The 25621-nt window shown below is 35.9% G+C and overlaps 1 protein-coding gene and 1 long non-coding RNA gene across 2 annotated transcripts in view; one reads left to right on the top strand and one right to left on the bottom strand.

Annotated features, from left to right (window-relative positions):
* LOC122569054 (titin) overlaps positions 1-25621 on the bottom strand; it is a 229553-nt gene that overhangs the window by 108832 nt on the left and 95100 nt on the right. Inside the window, 6 exon segments of the mRNA XM_043729518.1 lie at positions 46-394; positions 1037-1374; positions 1973-2194; positions 2368-2582; positions 3115-3389; positions 4027-4069. Coding sequence (XP_043585453.1) covers positions 46-394; positions 1037-1374; positions 1973-2194; positions 2368-2582; positions 3115-3389; positions 4027-4069 — 1442 coding nt within the window.
* Positions 14591-15740, top strand: LOC122569056. Its single transcript, XR_006317311.1, has 2 exons — positions 14591-15218; positions 15446-15740. It is a non-coding gene; the product is annotated as an uncharacterized LOC122569056 (long non-coding RNA).

The following is a 25621-nucleotide window of genomic DNA, read 5'->3' as shown; positions in this document are numbered from 1 at the left end:
CAGGAAAACCAGTGTGTGTTAACTTTTAAACGCTAATTAACTCACCTTCTGCCAGGTGATACGCGGTACAGGAGTGCCAACCGCACGAGCCATGAAAACAACCGGTTCTCCCTCTTTTACATTCGTTGTTGTGAATCGTTCCACGAATTTTGGAGCGACAACTTGTTCTTTCTCGATCACGTTCAAGTTACACTGGAACGAGGTTTCGCCAGCCTTGTTCCTAGCGACACAGGTCACGACGCCGGCGTCCGCGCGGCTCACGTTCGTGATCATCAATGAATTATTACCAGACTCGTTCACGAGGATCTTGTGGGTCAGGTCGTTGACTACTTGCTGACCGTTTATGTACCATGTCACCTCGGGATACGGACGGCCGGTTACGCGACAGTCAAACCTGAAAGACACGTGTTATTCTTCCATGTGATTCTTAATTTCTTCATTTTGAGAATTGTCTCTACATAGAGAACAATGGTAGGGCGATGTAAAAGTGGAAAGTAGGTAAAGATAGAGTAACATACAGAAGTATAATGAATACTATCCTATTTTATAGAATGCTATATTTTATCTACTAATAATAAAATATTGGTCAGCAATTTTTTTTAATTTATTAACAAATAATAAAATATTGATCCAATTGTTAATTAACCAACGGTAGAGATATTCTTCTGTATTCTTTTAATGATTTTAAATTTCCGTCAGATGGATAACACATTTCTTGCAACACTAAATGAAAAGTATGAAATTACACAAAGATAGTAAATGTCAATTTTTATAGCGCATATTTTCACGTACGCTGCAAGATTTTCAATTTGTAGGAAGACCGAAAGTAATAACAATAACAGACTAAAGGATCCATAAAAAAAGATAAAAATTCTGCACCGTCAACTATCGAAGATATATACAAATATACATAGTACTAATATCGAAGACACATATATTCCTATCACATATACCAATTGTAAGATTTTTAAAATTCCAAAAAATAATTAGTATCTTCCTCAAAATTGAACAATTCGAAAATATACACGAAACGTACCTGGTCATTTTTCCTTCGGTGGCATCGCGATCGGTGCACGTGCGAACGAAATTCGGCGGCAGTACTTTTCCAGAGTCGGACTCGCCAGTTGTTTCAACTTGCTGAGTTTTGATCGTTTCTCTTGGAGCTTGATAGGCCTGATCCACTTGATCGCTGGATTCAATCGCCAGATATGCAGAGCTGACGGTGCAACCTTGAGGATTTTCCGAGAGCAAAGTGTAATGGCCACTGTCTTCCGGCAGGGCGACTCTGATCCTCAAGGTAGCTTGCTGATTCGAGTGGCTCATTTCCACGCGTTGTGATTCGCGGATCCTCTGACCGTTTTTGAACCAAGTTAACTGAAATAGAAAGTGGAATTGCATAGAAAATTATTTTAATAAATATATTTAAGCAACGTCGTTCTTTATAGTTTTCTACATAGATCGAAGACGTTTATGCAAATTCATATCACGAGAATAAGCGAAGAAATTAAACTTAATTGTTCGATTGTTTAAATGTTGTAATAAAATTATAGTAATATCGTAAAACTAAATTATGATTATTACTTTATTAGAAAGCTAAAGAAAGAAAGCCCGAGCGAAGACTTGCTTCGTTTCTTAAATATTATAATAATGAAACGTCCTGTACATTTTTGCATGTTACGTGCATTCCGTATATTTTTGCACATTTCAGTTTGCCATAAACGCATAAACATCGCTGTTGTGCTAACATGCTGACTCGTGTCTTTCCATTCTCTTATTTCTTACGATGGTTTAGTTTTTCTCTTTGTTCTTCGATTTCATTCGAAATCTATCGAAATGCATACGTATTTTCGTTCTGTTCTTTAGAGAAACCAAATCTCCCAAACTAAAGTCTTTAGAGAAATATACCAAATCTCAAATATTAAATAATGAAAAATTCAAAGACACGAACGAATTAAAAACGTCATCAGCTTACTCTTGGTTTCGGATTTCCCGAGATCTTCGCAGTGAAAACGGCATCGGATCCCTCGACAAGCTTCGAGTTTCTGGGCTTCTGTGTGATTTGCGGAGGTGCAACCGGTCCCAGACTACGATCTACCACCGTCGAAATCTGCACGTCGGATTCGCCCACGAAACGACGTGTAATCGACTCTCGAAACTCAGTTTCCCGCAACAGTCTGTATTCGAAAGTGTCCACCTGCAAATTAGTCATACTATTATCCTTCGTTCAACCATAAATCAAAAAAAAATTCCCAAGAGATAAATTTCCTCTGCATGTATATTTGTTTCTTATGCTTGTTTTTTATTGTTCTTATATTTCTTCGCAGGTATATAGATATCTGTCCTTGAATAAATGGATAAAATAGCAACCTTGAAATCTTCGATGCTGGTGGAAGTTCCGTTAACGTAGCTTCGTTTATCGATCGTTTGTTGATAACTACGTTGTTGAACACTTTGTGTTCCTGTTTGAGACTTCTGTTCGGTGGACTGGAAGGTCTGAGCATATTCTTTCCTGAAACCCATCTGTTGTTGTTGTGGAGGTCCAAATCCTTCTGGTTGAATGTAAACGGAGCAGATTGCTTCGCCTAAAAAGAAAAGGAAAAATATGGTGTTATGATATTTTAATTTTATTTCTATTTATTCAACGAATAATTTCTCAAAGAATATTTTTATATTCATTTATTCGCAGAATGAAGAGTTAACGCGTATCACTGGCTAACTCCAAGCGGCATAGAAAATGTTAATATAAATCATGTAATCGTAGAAAGTATCTTCCTTCTTCTTATTCACGGATAAAAGCAGAACTTAATGGAACGTTTGTTTTTATAGACTTGCACTCGGCATTCATAATGGAAGTTCCAATTATAAAATTCTAATAAACGTTTATGATTGCGATCTACTATATAATCGAGGTAAAACTCTCTTCAGTACGAAATGGCAATTTAACTCTATCCAGTTTTAGTCTATGTATCTATATTTCAAAATAATTTAACAAGCACTCTAGTGGAAAAGAGCACGTGAAACTCTTTAATTAGTTGGAACGCTGATTTTTTAATACGAGCCATACATCGATTAGAATAGAATTGTACGTTGAAGATATTTGAGAAACAGTCTCACCGTATTGATTTTTAGCACTGCACGTGTATTCACCCTCGTCCCCAGGACCAATTTGGTTAATTTGAAGCGTGACCGCTCCGGTCTTCTCGTCGTAAGACATTCGAATTTTCCATGATTCCAACAACGGCGCACCCTTGTGCGTCCAGGATACCGTGGGCTTTGGATTTCCTCGGACGCGTCCCTCGAAAATCGCGTTTCCACCCTGCGCGAATCTGGCGTTCTTAAAGATCTGTTCGAAGACCGGCGGCGATGGATCGCCGGGTCTGCCGGTAAATCTGTAACGAGAATTATGAGAAATTTAATTTTAAGTTAAATTCTATGTCTATTAATTGTCATGTAACATTAAATGAAATTTTGGTAAATTCTTCAATTTTTAATATTCGCCGATCACACAAAATCTTCGAATTTATTTTTACTCCTGAAGACTTCAAACATTTGACTTGAACTATAATTGCGTTATATTAGGTTGTCGGAAAAGTTTCTTTCGTTTTATGAGAAAATAATAGACGCATAAGATTGTTTGTTTTATATTATTTTATCGAATTACATACAGTTTTATCCTGTTGTGATAAACATTTTACAGATTTGGTTTTACGTTTGTATGAAGGTCCACTGTTTTAAAAAACACGTTTGCGGAAGAAAGACACTTTTCGAACAATACAATAGAGATTGATATTTAATTTTTAGAATTTCCTTTAAAATTTCGATTATTTTCAAGCTTTTTGGAACCATAAAGAAATTAGAAAATCACATAAATCTACACGAATAATTCAATTTGATCAAAAAGGGATAATTCCAATTTAATTATCCGAATGTTTTACAATTCTTAAAAAATATCCTAAATGAGATAGCCCGAGGTGGTTTTTCAAAGAAAGGAGAAATATTTTTTCAAATAAATGGGAAACTACTTACGTTGGTACCGTGGGCGTCGTCTGCATCACAATCTCCCCTTGAACTATAAGCAACAAAAGAAACAAGATATGAATTCTCCGTACATCTGCACGTAAAAATAAAAGGTTAACATAATGTTAACGTTAATTCGATCGATTTTATAAACAGCAGTTTTATTTTCAATTTTCTTTCCTACGTCTACGTCATTAAATAATCTCGTCCTCGATCTTTCGAACGAAAGAAAAATGCATTACGAAGCTTTCGCCTAGTTTTTCTCCACGTTGGTCACTTTTATTTCTGTTTATGGGATGCTTGCTACTGGTGTATTTCCTCTCGTTCCCCCTAACTGGGCCAGAACGAGCCGAGGAAACGAACCGTTGCGTTGACGCCGTTTTCTTCTCTGTCGCCGTCACGCGCAATGCCGACCGTGCACCTTTTTTACAGACTTATCTACACTGGAACTCGGTGCAATTAAGTCAATTTGCTAATTAAGCACGGGGCCCCGTTGACGCGAAATACTTGTGACCCGTAAGCGTATTTACATTACTTTTGACATTTCGTGTTCAACTTGTCTCAAGCGAGTAATTTTTAAAACAATGTGAATAACAGAACAGCTTTATCCTCGTATCTTTTATTTTAAATGATTCGATGATTCTTGAAATTTCTAATTGTGTCACGCGAGATAAATACAAATATTTGTTAAAGTGTTGCCATCGAGTGTAACGGTACTATCTTATGGAATTTTTAGAATTCTGTACGAACCTATCCAGTTACAGTTGAATCGGCTAAACTCGACAAAATTGGATAGGAACGTAATTTTGAAAATCGTACAGATAAATAACTTTATTTCTCCATAGACAAGATGAAACGATTACATTCGAACGTGGTTTCTTTGATTTTCTGAATGTGCAGAAAATCTAAAAAAATCTAAATTCTGTTGTATACATCAATGTCTGTATTGTACAACCTGTGTATCGTAATATAACCAATTTTTTTAAATTCTTCTCAATAAAAGTAAAAATCCAGAGAGAAAGAAGTCGAGGGAGGAGTCTCGATCTTTTCACGGAAGGTCAAATTTTCTTATTTCTTCGATATAAGAAAATCCACATCGTCTTAAGATAAACGTTTTAATCTTTCTTCGAGGAAAGTAAAAATTGAATGGAGAGAAATTGGAAATTAAAATTGTCCAGTCTGTCTATACAGCATTAAATCTATTTAATTCTTCGGCGTAATAAAACAATAAAATCTGTTGAAGAATATTGCTCTAATAAATCGACATGGAAAAGGCATCGTACATAAAAAATGGTACTACCGAAAGGAATCAGCTAGCATCATAAAATTCGATATTTTCCAACTCCACATCCTACTTTTTCACATAAAAATACTTTATATCCGTTCAACCTAAAATTTCTCTAACGGTTGCCACTAAAAATCCGTATTTATAACACGAAACCGTTTTGTATACAACCGTCATTATGACACGCTGTTAGTTATTCGTTCGCCAATTCCTGGATTAAGTAATTTCATCGTTTCACGAGCTGGAAAGCGTCTGAATCATCGGCAACATCTGCGCCATTTCACCGGCAAACGCGCGAGGAAAAATAAAGGATCGCTTTTCTGACCTCGTAATTTCGCCTGTTCTCTTTTTGCTAACCAGCATCGTCCGACTCTCGCGAGCTAAAGGACTCTTTCGATCGAAATTACGCGGGCAATGCGTCCGACGATTAAACGGGCGCCAGCTACAGGAAATTAATTGACAGCAGCTAGACGGGAACGCGACGAAAATAAACTTCCGACAACAATCTCGACGACCGCCGCTTAAACCACTTTCGTTATCACGGTTAAAGCACCCGAGTGGATTCTAGAAGCGGTGACGCGATCGTTCAGAAATTCGAACCATGTTTAAGCGAGATGCATCGCGCAATAAATCCGAGAAAAGGGAAGAAGCTTGTGAGAAAGCGTGGAGACGCGACGTTGCGCTTATTTTCGCTGCAAATTGTTGTTCTTTCCAATATTTTGTTATTATATTTATTGCTGCGAGATATCACCACCGTTTGCTGTTCACGGTAGTATTTGTCTTTAGAAATATTCCCTGTTACCGGAGGGTAATCGTATAGTTGTTCAATTTTTTATTTAGTTGCAACGTTCTAAATAAAAATACCCGTGTCGATTTCGTATTTTTCGTTACTAGGATTAACGTGTAGGATTTTTCATTATGAGAATGTGCAATGGAATATATGGTATAATGACGCGAGATGGCTGATTCTTAAAAGTTAAGTTGCAATTACAAGATTAACACTAGAACTACCACACCAGTCAAATTGACTGGTTTTACAATTTTATTTTAGAATTCCTACTTCGTGTTATATTTCTTTTTCCGCGATGATGTAATGACTTTCGCAACGATAACCAAAAGAATAATATGATGAATTTTATTTTGTTTTCTATGTATTCAAACTGAAAATAATTTCGTATCAAGGCTACTTATACCAATACCAGTGAAAATGACTGGTACTTGTCAAAGTGTAGAAGGGTACTGCAATCTGTTTATCGAACTCCAATTAACCAGTTTCCTCGTTTTCTGTAACTTGCCACACGTTTTTACAATTTTCACCGCGTAGCATTCGATATGATGATATCAGTCATCAGGAAAATTCTAACACTAGAAATACCACAGCAGTCAAAATGACAGGTTCTACAATTTTACAAATGTGTCAACCCTCGTTTAGGGATCATTGCCCCGGATGGATTAACAACACCAAAAATGTACCACATAACATGGAACAATGTAAGAAAGTAATAAACCAATAAATATAAAAATATTCTATTATTTTTTAAAGACCAGTCATTTTCACTGGTTTTGGTAGAAATAGTTTCGTGTTAACTACCGGTAGTTCTAATGTTAATAACTGTGGATGGAATTGTTTCGATATTTAACAGTTCTTTATCTCCAAGCCAAAATGAGATTTTAATAATAATTAACAATAATACTGGGGTTAAGTTCTTCTCATTAACGTACACATTTCAATGACGTTATTGATACCTTAGAGCGAGAATATACGTTCGAATGAAATGATGTTTGCATTTAACAAACGAGTAATATAGTCTCGTTTGAAAGTAGATGACATTTTTGAGCGTTCGATATTGTAATTTGATAAAGATCGACAGACATCACGTGGAAGAAAAGCGTCAGAATGTCAAGGTAAAACAGGGACTTGGAGCACCTGGTATTAAAAAACACGAAAGATAACGAATCCATGTTTGTTCTATCAACTGTACAGTTCCAAGAGATGACTAATAACCTTTAAAAAACATAGACTCATCGATCGAACGAAGAATCGGAAGACAGTGATAAAATTAAAAAATCGAAAACAGTTGATCAGATTGTCTGAAGTTACACGATTACGTCTAATGTTTCAGAGGAACAAATTATTTGCAGCTATATATTTATTTGTTGCAAGAAAATACCATAAAGAATTGTATGAAAATTGAAGAAAATAATGCTTCTGACATCTCCTTATTTTTCTCTACTTTCCAACTTTCCAGGATAATTTTCTTAGCTGATCAGTTGGTCGTTCGATCTTTTATTTTATATGTCGAACATTTTGTAATTTGATTCGATAAAAGTATCTATCGAACAGTCTAGCAGACATTTCAAACCGCTTCTATTCATTCACAGATCATTCAGAGATGTTCACTCTTTTTTAACGTAAAATAACAACGGACTACAGATTTAACGATTAAATCACATCGATTCTTTCTCTGTTGGGCTTCCTACATTCAATATCATCTCGAGATAGGGTCCTATTGTCGTTTAATGAACGGACAAGCGCACATTTGTTAAGAGTTCAAGTTAAGCTACTAACACGGGTTCTCTTAGTCACGAGAAAATGCGACTTCGTAACTTACGCCACCCAGAGTATGCAAATCGATCGTCTGGAAACGAAATAAAAATATGCAACCTGAAATCCATCAACGCGTGCGTTTCACAAGGGGCCATTCATAACCTTGCTAGGAGGAGTCATAAGTTCACGTATGCGAAGTACGTTCTCGGTCAAAAGTCTTGAAAGACCAGATTTAACGAAATAATGCTTTCAATGTTAATATTAATTTTTAATAACATTTTTTCATTCCTCGTTCCATTACGATCGACTATAATCAAATTAATTTCATTAATTTGAATTAACATCGAATAAAATCAAAAGTTTGAATTGATTTGGGCTGTTTGATTTGCGGCTATTTAACTTTAATTTATATCTCATGTTTTATGTGATAGGGATCGAGTAATTTAGATAATCTCTTCAGGGTTAACTGTGCGATTAACGATACGATTGAGGATTAATATTAGGTTGTCCGATAAGTTTCTTTCGTTTTATATTAAATAATAGACGCACAATGTTTTTTGTTTTATATTAGTTTATTGAATTATGCACGAACATAATAATAGAAATAGAACGAAATGAATCAAAGCTAATTCAACAAAATAATATAAAACAGAAATTGTTTTTCATCACCTTATGAAACGAAAGAAACTTTTCGGACAACCTAATACAACTATTCGGTTTTGATAAAACCTATGATTGATATTAAAGATACTATTAAATATTATTTAAGTATTGTTAAACGTTAAATTTCGTTATAATCAAATACTTAGATGATATCTATGAGAAATCTGAACGTGTAAAAACGTACACCAAGGTATTCAAAAATCCCATAATATTTAAAAATTCAAACAAATCTCTATGTAGCTTCCATTCTTTCAACCACGTTTCTGGCCCTGTTAATATTCATCAGCTCTCGATTCTACCGAAATAATGAACACATCATCAGCTTAACATTTCCTTATCACCGTAAATACCAGACAAGATAAAATTCCTCCGTATCTCTGCTACCAATTATCAAAATTATTGCAAATCGATTCAAGGTACCAACAATCATCTCCAGCTTTATAAACAAAGACGTACATACGTATGTGCGTTTAGCGCAGATAAAAACGAAGAGACGCTGAAGAAAAGAAAGATCGGTACCATTCTCGTTTGAGACAGGGAAGATGGGGGCGAGAGAGGGACAAAGACAGACGAAAACAGAAAGAAACGCACGAAGAAACGAGAGAGAGAGAGAGAGAGAGAGAGAGAGAGAGAGAGAGAGAGGGAGAGAGGGAGAGAGAGAGAGAGAAGGACGTAACATGGTCGGATAACCGCGGGATCCTATTTTTGCATCCAGATGGGGATCGCGTTACCGTGAGCCATTTTAGGAGCAACTATCTTTGCGCGGCGCCCAGCGCCGCGACGCGTCTCCACCGGCCGGACTACATGCACCTCGACCAATCGCCGTGGACGTTACGCAAAGCCAGTCACTGACCAAAATAAAACAGCTCCAAAGGCTGTTATCCCGCCCCTTCTAACCCTCCTTGTCCTTATAGTTGAGCATCTTTCTCTCTTTCTTAGCGGTTGGACAGTCTCTCTGTCTTTGAAAATATTTATAAATGTTTATTGCAAACGACAGTGAAACGTGGGTGGAGTGAATTTGCTCGAAGAAAAGATTCCTATGGTTTCGATGAATGTTTAACATGATGGGATATATTCGAGGGTTACTTTTGGTGTTTTTCGTTCATGGTCGATGTAGGTTGATGATGGTGTCATCATCTTCTGCCTGTTCCTCGGTCGACTGATCGATTGTTGGGTCAGGTTATTGTTTACGACCTCGACTGACAGCCGCTGACGTCTCGATCAGCTGATTTCGAGGGGCGATGCTGTTCTTTCGAAAGGTAGGAAGAGCCTCGGTTCTTCGTTTACCTTCGGTTTGCCGAGGTTTCGCTATTGTTGGGCAAGTGACCATGCGTGTTATTCAGATACGTAGCTGAAGAGAATGATTTTTTTAGAAGCTGATCTGCCGAGGTTTGAGCTTGGTTAGATCGTTATGCAAATTATTTTGTAGTATTTTGATGGAGGAAGAGGATTTTATGTATATTTAACGTAAAATTCGTAATTTTGTATATGGATTTCTATGTGTTTGTACGTGTGTACGTACTATGTAGGTCATGCTTGATACAAAAAATCGTAAATAGGTGAAAGAGAAGGCTTCTTTGTGACGACTAAACTCTTAAACCGATGTATATATCTATGTACCAAGTTAGTTTCGTCTCTGATTGAAATATATGAAATCGGCGAAGGAAAAGGGATTCTTTAAGGGCTGATTCGTTTGATATACATTTAACACGAAGCGAATATTTTTCGTCTAGCAACTTTTGTGCCCTGTATTCGCATTTACGTTGAAACTTAATTTCATATTTAATTGAAAATATAATAGAAATAGGCGAAGGGAAATAGTTCTTTTTTAAACGTTGATCTTAAATTTGACGTTTGGTCAAAGTACATACTCCTATGTAAGTACTCGTATGCAGATATCTATGCGCTTTACGCTATTAAGTAGTTATTCTTAGGTAGGTGCGATCTCTTTAAGTTAGGTACAGTTAGCAGGAAGTGACGTGGCTGATTAATTGACATCTGGATGGGCGCTTTAACTTCTAGGCTGCTAATTATACAGATGCTTAGTTAAATCAGTAAAATTGGTTTGCACTGTAGAAAAACACTTTGCAAGACATTGTTTATTATTAGTTTGATCTTAACGAGCTAGTTAAAAAACCTAAGCACAAAGAGAATATGTATATGAATGTAAATTATACGGCTGTAAGAAAAATGTAGTTCACTCGAGTAAAGGTGTCAGAATATATTTGAATTCATTTTAGAATCTGTTAGATTAATCTCTAATTAGCAGTATCAAAATCAAATTTTTAGATAGAAACTAGAGAGAAATCGAACTTGGAGCATCGTAATAAATATCCGATTTAGTTGCTAATTGTAACCTATTAATATATATATATATATTTATCTTAACATCATCTGTGACCTAATCTAAAACTCAAGCATAAATAAATCCATGAATTTAACATCGTATATATGTAACGAATAAATCAATTTATTCAAGTTGGATATCCTACAACTCGTTGCAACTTTTTCTAGATTCTACATTACTCCCATTACGGTATAGCTGCATACAGTATACTAGTCGAAATGAATTTATACAACAATCAATGCAACCAATATGAAAGAACTCGTATACTGAATATCCATTAATTATATAAAATTTGAATTCAACCCAAATGTAAATTTTATTTCTCGTTAACATCTTCTTTGATATCCAAAACGGTATAACTACATAAGTATATTAATCGAAATGAATTTATACAACAATCAATGCAACCAATATGAAAGAACTCGTATACTGAATATCCATTAATTATATAAAATTTGAATTCAACCCAAATGTAAATTTTATTTCTCGTTAAAATCTTCTCTGGTATCCAAAACGGTATAACTACATAAGTATACTAATCGAAATGAATTTATACAACAATCAATACAACCAATATGATGAAACTGGTATACTGAATATCCATTGACTATATAAAATTTGAATTCAATCCAAGTGTAAATTTTATTTCTCGTTAAAATCTTCTCTGGTATCCAAAACGGTATAACTACATAAGTATACTAATCGAAATGAATTTATACAACAATCAATACAACCAATATGATGAAACTGGTATACTGAATATCCATTGATTGTAAAAAATTTGAATTCAATCCAAGTGTAAATTTTATTTCTCGTTAAAATCTTCTCTGGTATGCAAAACAATATAACTACATAAGCATACTAATCGAAATGAATTTATACAACAATCAATGCAACCAATATGAAGGAACTCGTATACTGAATATCCATCGATTATACAAAATTTGAATTCAACCCAAGTGCAAATTTTATTTCTCGTTAATAAAATGTTCTCTGGTATCCAAAACGAATCATGCAAGTGACTTCCTTTTTAGTGAAAAGTAAAGGAAGGTTTAATTAGGCCCGTTCTCCCGTCTTCGTGAACACGATATAAATAAATCTTGCAAAGTGTATGCAACGAAGCGTTTCGCCATATTTATTAAACAAGCTGCGTCTCATCGATTCGTTAATGGATCGGTAACTGTTCAAAATTAACGATCGGAACGGCTTCGTTTTGCAACGTTTCACCGATTGTAACTTGGCGTTACGCGAAGACCTTAGGTGCCGCTTTATTAATAACGATGATTTAGCATCTCGTCATCAACAGCTGACTTTGTCACGGCTTTCATCGATTACGAATTTCATAGCATCGTCGAGAGCTTTTCGCATGCAATTTCGTGCGTCCCACGCACGACCTGTATTCTTTTTAAACATGATACCGCCGTTGGCACTCTTCGAATTCGACTATGCGACATAGGCAGACGTCTTGTTGGCACACCACGAGTCAATGTCGAGTGCATTGAAGGAACAATAAAGGAAAGATTATCCGTCCGTTGACATTGCTCTGGGACAGAGCAATTTAGCAAATTTTTAGAAGCCACGAACACGCAGCATATCGCGGGCATGGCTGTTGCTCGAGGGTTATTAATGGTTTTAGCGTTATTGGGGTTAATAATTCAAGGTAACTTTAAATCGTAGCTTTTTGATATGCGAGGGTTTTGGGGAATTTTCACCGAGTCTCAAAATGATCGATTCAAAATTCGTTGCAGGTGATAATTCACGAGAAATTTAGGACGAATTGAAAAATAAATTTTTATTGCCTAAACGAATTGGAGATGTTCGCAGGATCTCGAATTGGCTGAGCCAGAATTTGTTACGGACGATGATTAAGGGAAATGAAACCGCGACTGCTCGTGATTCGAAGATCTTGAAAAAGTCTCGTTGGGTTATTACAATGCAACACTTTCTTATCTTTGTGAAACTTTTTACATACAAATACCTACTTTTTCTGCATCAAAATATGAAACAATTGTCTCGAATTATCAAAAACCTACTAACATATGCTCCAGTTTATACAACATACTGATACTAATTTGTAACTAATTTTAGTAAACAAGCAAATCAGTTGAACCCTAGTACGTTCATTAATCATCAAAAACTACAGAAACTGTTCATGATAAACTACATGTTCCTACTCGAACTAAAAAGAAATTCACAAGGACAACGTCAACAACGTTATCTGTTCAGCAACTGCTTTTTCTTATCGGAAATTTCGAACTGTAAATATTTGAACGTTTGTTAAGCTCGAGACGTAGATGACAGTCTTTTCAATCTGATACTCGTAAGTTTGTCATCCTCAATCAGCCAACAAATCGTATTTAGAACGAAAGAAAGGTCGAAGAATCGTGATGGCAAAGATGCGCCGTTTCACGTCAACACGTTTATAAACCCAACTAATTGTCTTCGTGCCCTTGCCAAGCGGTAATTGCATCCGTAAAGCTCTCAAGAATCTCTCTGGTTAAACGATCGTTAGGATCGTGAATCAGCCGCAAAGTTATACACGTCCGATATTTTTGGTTTGGAAGTGGAGTTCGAGCTACTTTTCATCGGCCACGAAAATGAGACAGCTGAAACTTATCGACCTTCTGATAAAATTTAGACGGCCGAAGAATTACTGGACACCAACGAGCGTGAGACGAGTCAACGAGACTTTCGGCGAAATCTGCCAGGGCAGCTCGTGCTCGTCGGAAACGAGTCGATGCGACGCGTCTCGTTTTCTCGTTACGCAACTTTCATATTTGCCTTGCGAATTCCGAACGTTTCGCGTTGTTCGAAAATTATCCTCAGATTTCTTATCGACTCCTCCGCTTAAATTTCGCTACATTCGACGAATTTTTTAATTTAATTCAAATGACTTTAGAATCACGATTTAGGTGTCAACCCTTTTTCGTATAATATCGAATTGTGACTTAGATATCAGCCCTTTGTGTGATTAGCCATTAATATGGAATTAATGGATTATACGGATAATATGGAATTGCATATGCAGCGGGGATCGTAGCTTTGATTCGATAGAGGCAAGTTTTGTTACATGCAAATAGAAATTTTATGCTCTTAGTATCATGGAGAAATATTCTATCTTTTTTATTTTAAATTCAGATACTTATTTATATCTGCAAGATATTTATTATGATATTTTATACGATGTTGTTTGACAGTGCTTAAATTAAATTGTTTATATCGATATTTAGTTTTTATAAAAGTAACGTATCATTGAGCATTTTGATACAATGTAAAAATAAAAATGGTGGTAAAAATAATAGACAAATACAATGGATGAACTGTGGGCTTAACTTTTCACTTTGCATTTTAACTCAATAGAGATGCAGTATGTGAGAAGTGGTATGAGAGATTTTTCGCTGACATTTTTGGCTTCCTATCAAAACATACGTCATGTACCTAAGTGGACGTAAGAAGTTGGAAATCCAAAAAGAACAGCGATTACTCGATCGGATATTTCAATCTTCAGAAATGGAGGACGCGTTTCATTCATGAGAATATACAATTAAGAGCACGGAATATTTTTTAAGCCCAATGTTTACGACAAAATTCATGATTCAGTTTTTTCAACTGAGAATCATTAAAAATAAATTACGTATAAATATCTCGATATTATATTTTGGCACTGTGTTACATCAGGAAATAGTTAAAATTAACTTAGGTATTTTCCAAAGAAAATAATAACAGTATAGATCAGTACTGTATTCATATTCTGAATAATAACGCAAAGAAAATTACCTTCGTTGATATTCCATTATCCAAACGCTACAATTTACCTATTAACAGGTGTACTAGAACAAAACTTTATCAAGGTAATTTCCAATTTCAATTCTTTTCCATATCGTGCGTACATAAATTCATTCGATCAAGCCTATTCAGAAGATTCATTAATGCGAACGTAACCGAATAATAAATGTTCGCCTTTGTATATCGCGGCTTCGTGAAACCATCTCACAGTTAAATAATGCGCGATTAACGCGCTTAACGTTAGTTACGTCCTAAGGAAACCGACGTGTACAAGTCAGCGAATATCGTCGATAGCTATGATTTCTATTAAACGACGAAGGCGCAGTTGGCAAAGGTATTGCGGCGGAACTGTTTCGAACGCCGTAAACCGTACGTATTTAAATTCATAGTCGTGACTATAACCGTGACTCGTGGAAAATTACGTTACTTTCTTTACGGTTGTTCCTGCCGCGTGACCGGCGGAAGAAATGCGCAGCCACTTGAAAATTCTTACATCAAACGCGCGCACGCTCGTTCCTTCATCTTCCCCTCTACGTTGCGAGACGTTTCTCACAATCGTATTCGTGAAAAAGGTACGTAGGAGTGTTACATGAAATATCGTTCAATTTAGAGATAAAATTTCATGAATGTATAGGATTATGCATGTAGCATGGTTTCAAATATACGTCATCTGAAACGATGTTCGTTTCGTATATTACGTGAAGTTCGACGTGCAATGTCTATTTCAATTTTTGTATTAGAAATTATCTTGTATACGTACATTTATATGTGTGAATGTTTATTATTTTTCGTTTTATAGGCAAGTTCGTTATTTCTGGAATGAAATTACGTATCTGTTTTAATAAAATGTGTAACAGGAAACGTTTAATAAAATGGTAGAGCTTGGTAAAGTGGAATGCAAAGAGATTAAGATTTTTTCCGAGTATACATAATTCATTTGGATGAATAATCTACGAATTGTAATTTAGAGGAAAAGTGGAATAAATTTTATGCGCTTTAGCGCGTATTTAATACGAACGAATTTAAAGTAGCACTTATTTTGAAGCACTCTGTATACGTAAATCCACGATGGAATAAATTTCTGTCATTTCTTATTAGTCCAAATTTATTATCATCTTCTAAATTATTACTTTTGATTTTTATATGCTTTACGACCTTCACTATAAATTCCTGATATCCAGAAAATATTTCACGGTATATATACTACGATGCAGTATCTACGCTAGTGTATAATTCATAAGTCGTTGGCCACTTATCGTTAGTGTACCTAGAATAGAAATAAACGAATGGTGCAGTTACATAACAACGTTGACACTCATCGACTGTGTTAAAGGAACAATTAAATTATATCATATTTTCAATCTATTTCAAATCAACAGATTTCGTTCTTCCGATCGAATCTTTCAACCCGTTAACCGAACTATTTTCTAACAAGAAATTTCTACGATCATAAAATCAGCAACGACTAGATCGATTTTAATCCTCGCAGATGCATACATCGTATAATTCATGTTCATCGAAGTGGAACAGCAAGCGAAAGAAATCGCGAATTTAAAACATAAAAAAAGACGTTTAAAGTTCTTAACCAACATCGTTAACAACTTGACCTACTTACAAAAAGGAAAAAACAACTATTCCTTCTAACTAACGAGAAAATATATAAAATCTTCTAGCACAAAAGAAAGTCATATTGAATGATATTAGAAGCTTTCCCCAACCAGAGCCATCGATCGTATCGAAACACGAATCTTCAATTTAGAAAGCGACAGTAGCCACGAATCTATTGTTCGAGCGGTACAGGCAAAAGCAAGGTCGAGGATCGTGGGCGTATTCGAAAGAAGTGGGCATTAATGCTTCTATTGCGGTGATTAAACCGACGAAAATATTCCGAGTGCCAGGCGACCAGGCCTTATTTCGGCCAAGTGATTCATGGGGAACGACAAACACGTTCTAAAACCCTTCCACCGCTTTATTCTTTTGTCCCTCGGTGCAAAACAAACCTTAATTCCTCCTTCTTTTCCTTTTTCCCCTCGTGTATCTGGCAACTTCTCGATTTTCGCATGGGATCGCGCAATAAACAGAAACGTAACAGCAACGCAACGATATTTTCATCCCCCATATTGGAACGCCTCCAACCTTGTGTACCTTGGAACTCGCGTAAATTGCCATTTCACCGAGACGCGTTCCATCAATTATCCGTTGCTTAGAATAACGATCCTCCTTCGAGATTCTCAGGCTGCGTGTAATTTAGGTTCGAGAATGTTTCGAAAGAGTTGGAAACGCGAAGGGCGAGTTTCGTACGGTTTCGTATCCTTTGAGGGAAGTTTCGTTGACGTTTTGTTGCCGGCCTGTCAACTCGTTTCCAACAACGTGCGTCAGCGCTCGTATTTGCAATTCGAGGGTTCAAAGCGAGACTGCTGCACCGTGTTAGGGTTGTTGGAATAATGCGAGCAATATTTTCGTCTTGACAGGAAGTGTACACTACTCGGCAAAAGTTTCGAATCGCTGCGTATTTCGTAGAAACGCGAGTTCCAAGAATTTACGGGAAATCAATTGCCGTGGAAAATCTTTTTGGGAGAAGTTTGTCGAAACGAAGCACATTGCTGACGATATTCGACTTAGCAACATAGTTAGCGTGAGATTTATTATTGACACGGATAACATCGAAATTTTGGTGTTTTAATGGAAATCTGACGATACTGTGTTGTAGCAAGCAACGTAAATGAAATGAGATGCAAAATACGTAACTTCGTTTCTTTCGTGGAAGACTGTTAAATGTTGGAAAATGGTATCTCTCTGTGAATTTATAAAATGATTTTTATCGAAATTAAGAGAGAATGTTTTGCGTTGTTGTTTATTAATTGTCGTCTTGCAATGTCCCTGCGTCAATGAATGCTCAATGATCATTAGTTTCAAGGTAACGGCTAGTCAAAAGGAGATCTCGTGACAGATGCGGTTATCAACTTTCCGGCATTTTCTGTTCAACCTCGAAACCTCTGTTGCTTGTCTTTTTAACGTTCTATTGAACTCAGTTCAAGTAAATATTTCAATATGTTGATCTGGACTGTTATAGTCATCTATAATCCAAGAAAATCACTCGAATGTTAAATATGCAAAATCGATTACATAACAGTCGACACATTTGTCTACGATCGACAAACAATTACCGAAAAGATACGTTCATCGAAAGATACGTATTCATTTGAGAGTATAGTCATTCAGAGTATTATCGTTGTTGGACCGCCTATGTTGATGCAATTTCATCTCTTTGTGAATATAATAGAAATCTCTTCCACCTACTAAATATTATAATAAGTACCTTATTTTGGATGTTTTTCAGGTACGTTTTTATATATCTGGATTTCGTGTCAACAGATCTGTAGTCTACTAACGATACTCCATTATATATGTTCAGAGATAATTCATTCATACTACATTATTACATTATGATTGAGTAACAAGTTCGTTCATCTTTCCTACTATCGTATAGATTCTGAAAAATGTAATAAAAATTATTTGAAAAATATAAAGATACAGCTATGCAAATATTTTTTAATAGAATATTTTTTTGTTGTTGGAGTTTGAGTGAGTTTGTTTCGAGTGGCGGTCAGGTCCATTCCCTTCTTTAGGAAATTTCGAATTACATGTCCTGCCCGAGCTGTAAACCTAATGACTCCGAGATCAGGTAAAAAACTCCGGGAAAAGACCAGTCGGAAGGACACGATGGACGGACGAAACCCAACGGCTGTTAGAGAGAATCAGCAACGTAGGAGGACAGTTCATCATCAGACATCGTACCGTGCGGTTGAAATATTTTACTCTCAACAAGATCTTAGCACCGCTGTGTTCGTAACATCAAACGTTGCTTCATACAACAAGCGCAAATACAGTGCTAGATTACTCTAACACTCGATCTATTAAAACTCCTCCACCTTGAGCGTTAAGTCATTCGAGGTACGCGATATCGACCGATCGGTTTGACCTGACCGGTTGCTCTTTAGTCGAGAATTCGCAACATATACGTTCATGAAATTAATTACTAAATGTTTATTTAACAAAAGATGAACTTGTGTCACTCAATTTAGTATATAGCATATATAATGGAGTAATATAAATTACAAATTATAATTATGAATATTATCAATAGATTGCAATTTATATTAATATTCTATCGTCAGTTATATCCATACTTCAATTACAATCGCTACTCTAAAAAGCAACAATCGCGTAAAATAAATCTCTCAAACGAACACACATCTATTTTAAATACCAAATGGTTGACTTTTAAAATTGCCAAAGAAATTCCTAAAGAAGGTAAAAATGTTGTCTTTCAACAATCCGATTTTCCCCCTATGTTGTAGCTACTCTCAATTAGTTAAAGATTATCGAGGAGCACGAATCTCGAGGTAACGAGCGCTAGTGAGATGGGTTCCCCGTGGAAAGTGTGTCTGGCCGAATTTAGAAGCCGCATTTTTTCCCTCTGTTCCTCTCTGTTCCTCCGAGGAAGGAAGGAGAGCACAGACGGCACGCAATCCACGGGCCAATGACAGATATGCCAGCGACGAACGAGCCAGAGGGTCAGACTGGCTGCGGTTTTGACAGCTGCCGCGGCAGCGTCTTTGGTTTTTACGCGATCCATGGCCACCCTCTTCGGGGAGGGCGACCCTTAACGAGAGGGACGAAACGTTTATGCGACGCGCGTGCAGGAATTTTCGAAACGTTGGCGTCGAACAACGTGGAAAACTTCTATCTTTAGAGCTCGCGCAGGGGCGGTGCTGTCGCTCGAAAATAGAATATTCGTCGAGGGGATATAGCCTCTGCTAAGAAATCCGACGGTTCCTGCGATTTATTTTTCTACTTCCTTTTTGTTTGTTTCGTTCGCACTGGCCGAGTAATTCAAAAGTTATCAGAATCTGTCTTCTGCTTTTCAATTCGCCGAGGAAGAGAAAACGTTAAGGAAAGTAGAAAAGGTTCAAAAATGGTGGAGGAACTTTCTTTGTTTCGTTCGTCTACCAAATAAATAGAAAAGAAGCTTAAAATACGTAATTAAAAAAAAAAGAGGAAACTTTTGAAATATTCAAAATTCGAATACAGAACTTTGGGTTTAATTTTCTCTTATCTCTCGGTGGAAGTAGAATTCTTTTGTTTTTAGAAAATGGAGTGCTATTGAAGACGGTATGACCTGAATTCGACAAACTATCCGTCAATACGCGATCATACGAATGCAAACTAGATTCCTGCGAAGCTATAACCTTGTTAAACGAATCGCGAAATTAAAAAATTGTTAACTGTTTAATTTTCGTAATAACGGTATGTGAGCCTGTTCGAATGATTCTAGTCGCTGATTCCACGCGATTTCAAAAGTCTCAAATTCTTTTCACTTCGAGGACGAGCTAAGGAATGAATTCTTTCGACAGGTTTCGAAAGTGGAGCAGGTTTCGTGATAATCGTGATCGATAAATCATCACCGAACTGACCTCTCTGCTGACTGGTGATCTGCTGCCGAGTGACCTGTCGTTCGGTCCTCTGTTGCATGTATTGGTGTTGTTGCTGTTGTTGGGTAACAGTTTGCTGCTGCTGTTGATGCATCATCGTTTGTTGTTGCTGCTGCTGTTGCGGCTGCTGTTGTGACGGTTGTCGCTTCATCTTGGATCAATCGAATTAATCCAAGTCGTTGGGGATCGATTATTTCGGTCGATTGTTCGTGGATCGGTCACAAAAATTTTACGCGAAAGGGCTCGAATAATCTCGCCCCACGCTCTTCTTTCTTCTTTCTTTTTACTCCCGTCAACCGAGTTTAAAATACGAAGAACGTCGTATAAAAACTTCCCTCACTGGCCACTCAACAACAACAAAAAAAAAAAAAAATAAAAATCAGAGAAAACAGGTGAAAATTGAAAACCGAGAAAAAACAGATCCAAGGATAATATACGTGTGTGTTATCCTCGTGTCACTCGCGATTACTCGATTCGAAATAATTGATAAATCCTCTTCTATAACGTGTCTCTCTGGTTCGCCGCTAACTAGAAATCGTCTTCTTCTTTAATCTCTTCTTTTTCTCCTTTAATTATTTAATCCTCGTATTTTCGCTAATGCTTCTAGCTTGCTTCGTAGTATACTTCTTCGTATGTGCTGCCTGAGGCCGCGGCTCACTCCAGTCGGCAGAAGTCAAGTCATCATCAAAAAGTCTTGTCCCCGAGACTCTTTAAACCAAGACGTCGGTCGAATGCGAATTGCCGGCTGATGCCGCTGCGGAAAACGAACACGGCCTTCCACGAGGACGTGGGGCGAATTGGTGGGAGGGGGAAGTTTTAGATCTGTTTAGGGAAAGGGGTGGGGACGTGGATCGTCTCGACGCAGGCGACGATGCGCGAGAAGAACGAGGACGGAGCGATTGAAATTTTTCACACCCTCGTCACACCGAGAGATTAATCGTACTCTGTAGAAACAGACCCTCCCTTTTCACTTTGCTTTCCTATTTCTTCCTCCTCTTTCGCCCTTTTTTTTATACCTTCTCCCTCTCTTTTCTTTTCTTTGAATGGAAATCATCACCAAAAATAACAGTTATTTTTAAAGTTCTCAAGTCAAATGTCATCGAGACAAAGATAACTTTCGTTTAGATGAAAGACGATGATTAGTAAATCTTAGAGATTTTTCGAAAAGTGGAATGATCGAGATATATTAATTTTTAAATAACTAAAAAGAAATTGTTCGCCATTGATCATTGTTAACGGAGAGCAAAACATATTTTCATCGCTCGTAATTTTCGTTTTTAAAGATGATCGTTGGTAAAATCAATTAAACTAAAATATCAATTCTTTCACGATAATTTCTTTTCATTTGCGTTATTCCCTGTTCATTTTCCTTTCTTGTTTCTTAAGAATGTACGGGGTGTTCGGTAAAGGTTGCGTGTATTAAGAAATTTGAATATTTATATTCTACATGTCAATAAACGAATAAAAAGTCACATACTGTGGCCGTGAAGGTACCGGTACGTTATTGTATTTATCATAGTTTATTTATATACTGATCAATTAGGTCCAAGGTATATGAAATTTCTATTTTCTATGGAAATAAACTGTAGAATCTGCATCATTGAAAGGTAAGAGCATGTGGCAATATTTTTACCAGTGTTTGCTGCAACAATTGAAAAGCTTGGAGGAATAGCAACGAAATTTTCAACTCGAAGAAATCGAACAACCTCTCTCCTTGTCGTTTTATCTTTCTCCTTTTCTTTTTTTTTTTTTTATTTATAATAGAAAAGACAAGGGAAAGAGAAGTCGAAGGAAGAAAAGAGTGGCGTTGGTGACGAAAATAAAAGAATGTTCAAGACTTCCCTAGAGCCACGAAAAAGGGAAGAGACACGTCACGGACGAATGAATGTTACTCATATCGTTAAGATTACATTTCTCGGATTTTGCCTGACTTTCTGGATTTATTTTTGGGAAACCAACACTTTTGCCTATGATACGTAGTATAAATATTTTTTTTTTTTTTTTGGCATACTCGTTAACATTTTGGTATTAAACGTGGCTACCTGCAGCGAATGGATCTCGATATTCAGATGATTTACGATAACGCGATAAAGGATATATGTGCACGTTGTAAAGCTTTCCGGGAGATCTTGGTATCGAAGACAGAGCAATGTTTACGACGTTAGAGAATATGTTGGATGAAATTGGATCGTTTTTAGAAACGATAAGACTGTGAGAGTCTACAGGATGCTTTGAGAAGGTTTGAGAATATATCTAAAAAGGATACAGGTTCTGTATCTAAATGGAAAAAGAGACAAAATTCGTAGAAATATATCGTTCACGTGTTGTCAGAATTCGAAGATTCGGAACTCTCTTTCTTCCTTTAATTTGAGAAAATTACGTTTATCAGCGGTAATAAATTTTAGTGGAAAGTTTGTATGTTGTCCTAAAAAGACTTTTACGATTCTTTCTCTCTAGATAAATACGGATCCTGTGTATTATTTGCTCTACTTATTCATTTTCAGAAAGAAATGTACTTTTGTTACCTTTCCCATTGAGTCTTTCCGATCTTTATTTTTAAAATCCTGAATGAATTTATAGGAATATTCGATTACGCAATTATTCGCATTAGTAATGTTCTTTTATTTTAGTACAAAATTGTTTGATAGTGTATTTGATATCGAATGATATAGAATTGTTAAAACGATGGCGCAATGTTGTGACATATATAAATTTATACATACTTTATATACAGAATTTTTGCGTTCGCCATTTATGTAATGTGTCTTGTACGTTTTAACCCATAAACATATCAAATTTACGTAATAATTTTGTTAAGAGCAACAGGAAGAATAGGATGTGGAGCAGCATGAACTTGTCCCACTGAATATCTTGCTCAATATCGAAAATTTATTCATTAAGGACCTAGACTTTCACGTCAGTCGATGTCTCTAATAGTAAAACCCGTACTATGCTAACAGTATTATGTTGTCCTAGTTACCCGGAACGAACGTCGTTCAAAACCTACGTCTCGAATTGAGAAATTCACGTCTGATGACAGAATAATCCACCAAATTTATGGATCAATTTATCTTCAAGGGAAATTCAACGCTTTTCGCTATAGCGTTCATTATTCACTAAGATTGATTTTGGTGATGTAAATATTTGTAAAAAATTCAAAATTATTTTATTCGGATTTTCTACCTATTTGTTATAATCGATATTTATTATTTAACAAAATAATTTCTACTTTATCATTCTAATAAATGTATAAACTATACGAGTCTATATGCATCTTTGTAAATTTTCAACTGTAAATGTTTAGCAGAGCTGTAAATATTTTGCAAACATTGAAAATATTATCACGAATATGTTACACTTTTATAAATAGACAATAGATATGTAAGTTTCTGATGCCTTAAGAAACAAACGATCAACTACGACCTTACTCGTTACTCTGTTACTATTAATAATCCTTTGCTCCTTGCTATTGATTCATCAATGAATAATGTACGCTAGGAAAATTTAATACAAATAATACTCCTTGAAATATTAAAAGAAGTGACTCAATTATGACGAACAGTTGTTCACTTATTTTCATAAATAATCCGCCGAATTTCATTAAACAGTAAATCGCAATACGATGCAACTATGCCGGCAAATTGTTTGTTATATACATAATCAGATATTCATTTACATCGAAACCACAAATTAATTCCACTTTGCGATATCCAACCTATCATATTATCAGTAAACAACTCCATTTTCCAACATTTACTCAAGAAAAATCAGATCGATGAAACACCAATTTTTTCCCCAATGTAATTCCATACTTTTTCAACTAAAAAATTAACCAAAATATCGTTTAAAAACATTAAACGCATATAGAATTTCTATCCTTTCATTTAAAGGGAAAGATGCTCGTTTAAGTTCACGGTTATCTTCATGGAATTTACACAAACATCTTTTTATCCAAACGACTTATTCCATAGCCACTAGAGGACTCCTCTTCCAATTTTCTAATTTTAATATTATCAAAATTGAGCCAGAATGTAGAAGTTCAAAATCCAACCGTTATTCTGCAATTATTGAACAACCTTTTCTCCAATCTCAAAATTAACCACTAATTTAATTTATTATGCGTTATAATTATATCAAATTAAAACTATAATTATATTAAATATATTATATTGAATCAAAATTGAGCCAGAATGTCGTTCTCTGTACAAGTTGAAAATCCAACCGCGATTCTGCAACTATTGAACAACCTCTTTCCCAATCTCAAAATTAACCACTAATTTAATTTATTATGCGTTATAATTATATCAAATTAAAACTATAATTATATTAAATATATTATATTGAATCAAAATTGAGTCAGAATGTCGTTCCCTGTACAAGTTCAAAATCCAACCGTGATTCTGCAATTATTGAACAACCTCTTTTCCAATCTCATAATTAACCACTAATTTAGTTTATTATGCATTATAATTAAATTAAAACTATAATTATATTAAATATATTATATTGAAACAAAATTAACACTTAATTTTAAGATGAAATTAAAATTGAATTAACAATCTCGATGCAAAACAAGGATGGAAAATTTGACAACCACTCAACAACTCCTTTCCTAAGCTCCAATTAATCAACCATAGAATCACTAATTAGTACAAAATTAATCCAACATACATGATAGAGTAGCTAGAAAAACTAGCGTATTTCTATACGATACGTTGTACTGTTCAATAGCACTTGCGTATGACAGCAGAAATACAATACTGTGAAAACGAAATGTAGGACTAGCTAGAAGAACGCATCGTCGGAAAATGCGGATGTGCACAAATACTTTTTGTAGGCACCGTATGTACTATTTACTAGAAAACAACCGTTCCTCGTGCAAGGCCATAACCGCAATCCAAGTGAAATTTCGCATTCGAACATTTAAACTGTCATCGTCACTATCAAAACTCTGTCTTACTGAAAAATCTTCCTAAAGCTTGATTCACACCAGCGATCTCGGATTACGTCGAGTCAAGCACCGGTGAAAATCGCTTACTCGTGATCCAACGAGAGCATTCACAGTAGGTCGATTCCAATGAAAATTTGTTGACCGTGGCGTTTGTTTCTCACTGACCAAAATCAACAGTCGAAAAGGAACACGGAGGACCAGCGTTCAATCAAATTTCTATGGAATTACAGCAAGTTATACGATTTCAATTACGAAGTACAGTTGGAGAACGACATTGTCTTTTCTTCGAGTGAACCAATAAAAATGAAAGAGACTACGACAGGATTTTATCGTTTCTCACGGTTTAGTGCAAATGCCTCGATAAATCGTCTGAATTGTCTAAATTTTAAATCGTCTTCGATTGATCGTCATCTGACCGTACCTTCGATCGCTAACGTGAATCAGGCTTTGCTCGATTATTCTCTACCATTCGAGCAAGTTGATGCTCGTCTATTATTCAAATCGATCGAATCCTCTTAACGATTAATTC

Source organism: Bombus pyrosoma, linkage group LG7, assembly GCF_014825855.1.
Source record: "Bombus pyrosoma isolate SC7728 linkage group LG7, ASM1482585v1, whole genome shotgun sequence".
NCBI classification, from domain to species: Eukaryota; Metazoa; Arthropoda; class Insecta; order Hymenoptera; family Apidae; genus Bombus; species Bombus pyrosoma.
Note: the sequence above shows the minus strand (reverse complement) of the source record. Positions and strands in the feature narration are given on the sequence as shown.